Source organism: Poecilia latipinna, unplaced genomic scaffold (assembly GCF_001443285.1).
Source record: "Poecilia latipinna isolate Pla-1442-1.1 unplaced genomic scaffold, P_latipinna-1.0 Scaffold109, whole genome shotgun sequence".
Classification (NCBI taxonomy): domain Eukaryota; kingdom Metazoa; phylum Chordata; class Actinopteri; order Cyprinodontiformes; family Poeciliidae; genus Poecilia; species Poecilia latipinna.
This window is the reverse complement of record NW_015112725.1, coordinates 93,857-101,969: the sequence shown is the minus strand read 5'-3', so window position 1 is coordinate 101,969 and position 8,113 is coordinate 93,857. Positions and strand designations below refer to the sequence as shown.

Sequence of the window (8,113 nt, the reverse complement as noted above, 5' to 3'; positions counted from 1 at the left end):
ATATGTGAAGACAAAAGAGAATGACACATAAGTCAAACTTTATCTGGACTGATTAAAACATCACCTGCTAACAGAACAAGTTTACAGTAAACGCAGTCCTATTTAAACAAATCTGTGCAACGGGTCTGGAAGACTGGTTCCACATCCAGGCTTTTGGGTTAGAGTAATAGACGTCACTCTGTTACAGTTAGGAGTAAAGGTTAGAGCAGAGAGGAAATTAATGGAAATCTGAGACAGGGTTCAATTACATGTTTTACTGAAGTTCCTAGTGGTCATAATAAAAATGTAGTTTCCACAATGAATACATGAATAAAGCTTATAAAATCGATGACAGTATAAATACCTTATGTACAGCAAATGTTAGTTCATAAATCAGAGGAGGCTTTCTAGTTTTCAGAGCTGCAGTTTGTGACATGATTTATCTTCATTCAACAAAGTTTAAAAGTGATTTTGAAAATGAATGCTTGTTTAACGTTTCCATCAGAACAACAATTCGGATAAAAAACAGAGGTAGAAGCGGATCTGGGATAAATTATATTGTTTCAAAGTTTTCCTTCCTCTTTATGCCTACAGTGTATTACGGGTTATTTTATTTTCTTCAAAACTCTGCTGTGGAGCTTGCTTTAAATTCTGAGCACACTTTCAGTGGTTTCCAACACACACAAGTGTCGTAACGCTCCGATGTGCGCACACCGTCATTCTGTTTTAGACACAAATTTTTCACAAATTGCTCGTCGCCCATTTTCCTTCATATATTTTTGTATTACAGTCACAGCTTCCTCGTCGTGTCCCTCCTCTTCCTTTTGACTTAGTGGTCTGGGGAGTGTTGGGATGCTGGCCTGATGGTCTGCAGGTCAGCGGGTCTGAACTGGATTGCCTCCTGAGCCTTTCTTGTGATTTTCAGTTCAACTACTCAACATTGGCTCTTACTCACTGTCCTACTGCATACCAAAGCTTCTGTATGTCAGACCAACATTTTTGTAGCACTGGTTACTTAACATTCCAGCCTTGGCACACGCTGGCTGTCGCCCTCATGTCCTCCCCATGTCCGGTGCCTGTGCTGCCAGGTGCAGCACTGCAGTCAGAGTCTGCTGGCCTGGTTGTTTTCTGTGGCAATGCAGGGGCGCTGAGTCATCCCAGGCAGGCCAGAGCTTCAGGACTGGTAAAAGTGGTGGTAGTGGTGATGGTGTTCATGGTGGTGGTGATGTTCATGCCGCTGGACCACTTGTGCCAGTCCACCCTCATACAGCAACACACTTGGGAGGTCCCTGACCTGCTCTTTCTCCACTATAGGTCCCGGAGAGCCAAGAGAGCCTAAGGCCCGGTAGCCTTGGCTCTCCTTGGATCGCTGTTTGTACTTGCGGTAGGGGGCTGCTGACTGATGAGGGGGCGTCTGGGAGGGCAGAGCCGGGGGAGGCGGGGCGCCTCTACTCCTCATCACCCTCCCACTGTTCTGTGCAGGCGGTGTGCGGCTGTGAGTCTTCGGAGAGCGAATGCCATGCCGCCCGGCGTCCTGGCCTCTGGGCCGGGCTGAGTGGAGGCTCTCTGCAGCAGGAGTGTCCACAGCCGACTGCAGCCTGCGGTGGTGCGCGTGGGTGTGTCCGTTTTCTGGTTCATGTGAGCGAGAACGGGCCTGGTTGGATGAGCGAGCCTGAGCCTCTACCTTTGCTGGTTCTGCAGCAGGACCTGTCCCAGAGAGAGAGAGAGAGAGAGAGAGAGAGAGAGACGATGATATTATTCTAAACAACTCTCAGCAAAACATTTATTTCTTGACTGAACTGTTTGATGTTGGCAGTCAAAACCTGGGAAAGTAAACTAACAATTATTTCAGTATTCAATTATTCTGATGATTAATTGGGTAACAAATTAGTACATTATGCAGATTTTTCATTTAATCACTTCACCCTTTGTATGCAACATTAACAAAACATTATAAAATGCAAATAAACAATTAAATTCCTTTTGAGAAAATATTATTTTATATAATGCCATAACATAGCAGATCCTTTAGCTTTTTGATCATTTGTAGCTAAAAAAAATACTTGTAACATCAACATGTGAAAAGTTCACCGCTTTCTGTTTGACTTAACATCAATTTTGTATTAGCAAATACTGAAATAATTTGCTGACTGAATTTGTACTTTTAATATAACTACAAAGCTTTCAGTGACCTTAAAACCAAAACTGTAAATGCATCACTGTTCATGCTGTTGATTTTTAGGTTTATAGATCAAAACTAGTGAGAGTTCTTCACTTATCTCTATACACTTACAGTAAACTAAGTTAACTCTTCATAATAACATTGTCATGATCCGTGTTTCTGTGTATTTATTTTAAGGTTTTTCTGTGTTCAGTTTCTGTCCTGAGTCTCTGTTTCTGCGTCTTCCCCGTTGATTGTTTCCCAGGTGTGTCTCATTCCTTGATTACCCTCCCTGTGTATTTAGTCCCACCTGTTGTCTCTGTCTCTTGTCGGATCCTCGTCGTACGTCGAATGTCGTTTGTCTGCCTGCCATCACAGTTGAACTGTAAAGCCCTGTGTTGGTTTAGCTCTCTTATTCAGTCCTCTGTCTTTCAGTTGCTACCAGTAATTAGCTGTGTGCTAACTCTCTACCGTGCCGCCTGTGTTGGACTGTGCTTGAGCTCTCTTTATTAAATCATCATCATCATCTGGGTCTCAGCGTTCGCTCTCACTGCCACAAACCACAACTCTTGACAAACATATCGTCAACACAAACTTGCAGATACATTTCAGATTATTTTGAGACATTGACTTTGCGGCAATTCCTTCTCCACAAGCATGTAGTGACCGTGTACAGTTGATTGCATTCACTCCCAGACAAAATGACGACATTCTGTTTTGATTTGAGACTTTTTGCAGATTGTTGTTCTAAGCAGAACCTTTTTTTTTGCCTGGTGTTCAAATATGAAGGTCTTGTGATGTAAAAACACTTTGTGGGAGTTCTGCACTTTACTTTTTGTGAAGTATGAAATGTCCTTGCTAGCCCTTAACAGTAGCTACAAACCTTGGTTTAATTTTTTTTATCACAATTTCCTAGAATACTTCCTAGAATAATAAAAGTATCAGAACTCTCCTTAGATTCCTAAAAGACCATAAAACTATTGATAGATGTTAGATGCTTCATCAGTTTAATAATTACTTGTTCAGTTTCATAATCACAAAGCTTCCTCTCTCAGCAGTAATTAAAAGAGAAAAACCCCCAGAGGTATTAGTTTGATTAATTTTAAATTAAGTTGCTTCTCAAATATTTTTCTTAAGATCTTTGGTTTAAAAAAAGAGTTGTCTGAATTTCCAGATATCTATGCCTTATCATCACAGTCTGCCAAAGTCGCAGATGTTAGAAATTTAGCTGTGTCCTTAGTGTTAACCTGGACTTTTTGTGTAATTCTTCTCACAGACAAACAAACAGGCATTGCCTCTGGAAACACACTGACTCTACATTAACACAAAATAGGTAGATACAAATTAGGTGTGTAAAGCTCAACGCAAAAACTCTCCAATCTTATTTCAGGATCTTTCCCTTTTGAGATCCCAGACACAGAGGATTCCTGTTAGCACTTTTCCTACAACACAATAATGGCATGTCATCACTGACTGGCAGATCAAGGCTGAAACTGTTTCAACTTTAAAAATTTCCCCTCACACCACCCCGTCCTGTTGATGGACTTTCCCCTCAAACACTCGCTGTATTGTGCTTGCCTGAACCCAGATGTTTGTGCTGGCGAGGTGCGCAGAAGGCTGGTCGTCCCACCTAATGGCCCTAAGCAGGTGCGGCAGTAATGACGGGCTTCAAAGAGCCATGGTCTGCCTCCCGTCCTCCCCACCCGTCTTTGCCCCGGTCCACTCACCAGCTCCAAAGCGGGATGTGTAGTTTTCAATGCCTGCAAGGTCCAAGTAGTGGTTCCTGCGTTCCAGGTTCTCGTCCACACAGTGGCGCTGGCAGCCAGACTGGGTGTGGTGGTCGCTGTGGTGGCGTCTGTGGAAATGAGTGGCACCTCTCATTAGGAAGCAGTTTGGGGAAGATAAACAAGCGTTGCTTGTGATCAGGCAGAGACGGGACAACTGTTACAGAGCTGGAACTGTTACATCTCAAGTCGCTGAATGTGGACAGATGAAAAACAACAGAGGTTTTGTTGTGCCAAACAAATGATTGAAGGTTAGAACCTCTTAAAAAACAAAACAGGACATTTATATCTCCAGAAAGAAAAGGATGTACAGGTACTTCATAATAAATAAGAATATAACTTAAAAGTATTTTCACAATTCAAATCAATTATTTAGATTAATTACAGATAAAGTGATATAAGCATAATAAGTTCTATTTTTGTGTGTTTTTATGTGATGGCAATGCAATGGCCTCCACAGTCGTACCGCTGTAACTGGAACTTTTCATGAGCATTATAAATGACAAAACATCTCTCTCTCAAGCACAATAACATGAAATTTGGTAGAAGGAAAAGTGTGGCAAAAACAAATGTGAATCAGCAGGATGGATAACTACACATTAGAGAAGACTGTTAAGTAGTTCTCACTTAAGAGTTTGGGGTACAGGTGCATCAATTTATCGGTCATCCGATTTATCTGTGCCGATTTCCTTAATTTTGGGAAATCCATGATTGACCGATTTTTACATATGAAGCCGATCATGTCCACCAATCTTAGCTACCTCGGCAAAGGTCTAAAAAAGTTTAGGCTTTATAAAATCAGTGAACCCCTAGTTTGGGGGAACTTAGCATATTGGTGACATCAGCTACAGCTGTAACATCACTAGTTAAATCACTCATAAAACACATGCAACATCAGAAGTGTCTTTAGTTTGCTAAAAAGAAAAGTGTTCAGTGTTTTAAAATCACATTTTCTATTTACGGTAAATACAGCATTTGATTTGGACACAAAGCTCCCAAACTCTGAAACAAAAGTGGAGAGCAACAGAATCCAAGGGGCTTGAAGTCCAGGATGAAGTTTCCATAGATAATCTGAGATAGAGGTTTTATTGAATCTGTTTTAATGTTTTGTATCACTGCCCAGTGCGGCAAGTCATCTCTGGCCAATAAACCAGACTTTGGACCCAGGTTAAAGTGGCTGGTAAAGTTCCAGAGAGGAGTCAAATTCAGCTTGTGGACTTTAATAACAAGCTGCTGCCGTGGAAGGCAACCTCTGTCATCGTCTCCTTAAAAACTTACAACTTCTTCCTCAGTTCAATGTCATAAATGATCTTCAGTAAAAACCAAGAGTAACAGACTTTCTTTTTGTACCTGCTCCTTTTGTTATGCTTAGTCGGACTTGACAGGATTTACAGAATTTTATGGACTGCAGATTTATTTTCCATGAAGGATAAAGAAATCCAAACTGATCCCTCTTCTGACAAGCTTTAATGAAATGCTAAGTTCATCTTCCAGGATGACTTGCCACTTCATCGCACTGACAGAAGTGTATAAATATTTCAGTGGTGGTATTTTTATTGTTAATCCTTTTTGACAGGTCTTATACAATTAGTCAAGTATCTTCTCTTAATTTGTTTCATGTTGTTTTGAAAGATTAAGCCATCAACATTAAAACAAATAAATGCTTAATGTATAAATGTGCATTGTATCCAAGCACATTAACAAAAAGTTGAGTGGAAGGAAAAAGTGTACATAAACACCCCAGGAATGCTACTGGTCAGTTACCTAAATGCACTGGTGGAGTAATCACTGCAAAAGGATCACTGACCAAGTATTGAGTCAATTTAATATATACTGTATTACTACTCAGTAGGTCAATAGTTCTGCACTTTTTATAAAATATTTTTAATTGACCTAATGCAATGTTTAAATATCTGATAAACTAAATGTTGTGTTTCATTAGATGCAAACCATCTAATGTATTTCAACTAAATTGTTGAAATACATTAACCTTTTGATGAAACTTGGATTTACAAGGATGCAGATGTAAGGTTTCTATATTGTAGAGATACCAGAAGCTCCAGAACGTGAGTTTACAGGGAGCTGGGCTTACCTAAGGAGCGCTCGAGACTTCTTGTCTGCACTCTTGAGATCATCGATGCACTTGTCATTTTTCTCCCTGGAGTGGGACACGTCTGAGAATGCACAAAGACACAGGGGGCTATTACCAAAGGGAGCAATGCAGAGAAGCCACACACACCCCCACACAACACCAGGCACACAAGACTCGGAAGAAAGCAACCTTTGTTTTAGGGTTTCACTTTGAAGATCTATAGATAAGGAAAAACAACAGTGCTTCATTTATTCTATTTTCAACTCCCAGCCTCTTATAAGGAGCAGAATACCATAAAAACCAGGCTGGTTTCAGCAATAGTATTATTAGGATGTGGGATCTGATGCGATTTGAAATTAGCATGAAGGCAATCTTTTCAAAGCTTCCTCCATCTGAATCTCCTGACAGATATTTATAGACAAAACAATAGGACGCAAACACTCAGGAATATATACTTTTTGAGATATTTTCCTCTGACTACTTGTTTGCCAAGTCGTCAGTGAGGAAAGTTACGTCGAACGCTGCTATATTTTCCCCACAGCTCTGAGAAAGGAGGACAAAGAGAGGGGGAGAAAAGGGGTAAAAAGGGGAGTACTGGAAAAAAGAAAAATGGCTGTGGTTATCAAAAGGACTTGGCACATCTCTTAAGGTTTCTTTTAGGGTATTTGAAGGCGGCAAGGGAGGGGAGGGGGCGCTCTCTCTCTCTTTCTCTCTCTCTCTACGCAGTCACCCCCCATCATTAAAAATGAACCCCATTGAGTGGGAGGGATGGAGCGATGCAGAAACTGCAAGGAAACAAAGCTCTGACAGGCCTGAAGCGACCGCCTTTCTGCATGACAACAAACAAGTCTCTGAGTGAGCTGTCAGCACAGATCCACTGATGGAACTTCAGAGTCGCCTCTTTTCTCAGCAGCTGCCCCACACTGAGTTAACGTGGCACTTACCTGTGGCACCCTGAGCACAGCTCCTCCACCGCTGGCTTGAGTCTGGAGCGACGGAGAGCTTGACCCGCAGAGTCTTGCTTTTGCCAGGAGAGTGGTTGACCGAGGCGTCCACCACCTCGTAGATGGTGTGGAGCAGGCTGGTGATGTCCTGTAGGGAAGAACAGGGGCTAAATCTGAGAGGGCCCTGGAAAAATGTGAAACTTTTCACAAACCTCGATGGACGTTATTGGAAATTTTTTATAATATACAACCACAAAGTACAGCATAATTGTAAAGAGGAAGAAAACAACACCTAATTCTCAAAATTATTTTACAAATAAAAACCTGAAAAACTTGGCATATATTTTTACTCTTATATGTATGTATGCCCTCTATTGTTGTGAATTATGCAAGTGAACCTGGAACAACTGGGGTTAAACTAGAAACAGAAATGTTTATAACTATCTTTCTGACATTATCTGTATAACCCATATTTTTTAGAAAGCGGAACTGTTGGTTTTTCTGTCGACAGAGCTGTGGACAGAGTTACCACTTGTCTCTCGACTTCTCCTTTCCTGGTCTACACATTGTTGTGGGTGGTCATGTTTCACTAGGCTTGCAGTTGTAACATAAGCTTTCCATTTGCACATAATGCATTGAACAGCTCCCTGAAATGTTTAAACTGCACAAAGTTGTTTCAAGCATTTGTTTGCACTGGATGGCTTTCATGGGCAGATCTGAGTGCACTTGCACACCGCACAATTCAGATCTTCGTTTAGGAAACTCAGAAAACCACGTATAATTTGCTTCCACCTCACACTTGTGCTGATCAGTCTCAGTCTAACACGTGACAAACACTTTGAAAAAAAAAAAAAGAAGTCTCAATACTTTTGTATGGAAATATATATGTTTGTGTTAATTATTTTCAAGTAATGCTTTTTGTATCAAGTAATGCTCACATGCTGAAAATCATGAAAGATAAGAAAAGAGTGAAAAAGTTCAATGTTTCAGTGTTTTTTTTAAATTATCTGAAATTTTAATCCACAAAAGCAAAGGACATTAAATGTCTTTTGGTATGGATTTTACAAATACTTTCAGAACACACAAAAAAATTAAACAGTAAAATAAATGCTTCCTGTGTTTCTCATTTTACTTTTTTCTTCAGTGAAGTGAC

The 8,113-nt window shown here is 40.7% G+C and overlaps 1 protein-coding gene across 2 annotated transcripts in view; it reads right to left on the bottom strand.

The window, feature by feature from the left end:
* Positions 1–234: 234 nt before the first annotated feature.
* The window catches only part of nkd1 (NKD inhibitor of WNT signaling pathway 1), a 34,827-nt gene continuing 26,948 nt past the window's right edge, over positions 235–8,113 (bottom strand). For both annotated transcript variants that reach the window (XM_015027907.1, XM_015027908.1), the window contains 4 exons: positions 6,961–7,108; positions 6,017–6,098; positions 3,868–3,995; positions 235–1,686 (listed from right to left, as the gene is read on the bottom strand). In XM_015027907.1, the coding sequence (XP_014883393.1) occupies positions 1,154–1,686; positions 3,868–3,995; positions 6,017–6,098; positions 6,961–7,108 (891 nt within the window). In that variant the 3' untranslated portion in view covers positions 235–1,153. The remainder of the gene's footprint in view (positions 1,687–3,867; positions 3,996–6,016; positions 6,099–6,960; positions 7,109–8,113) is intronic.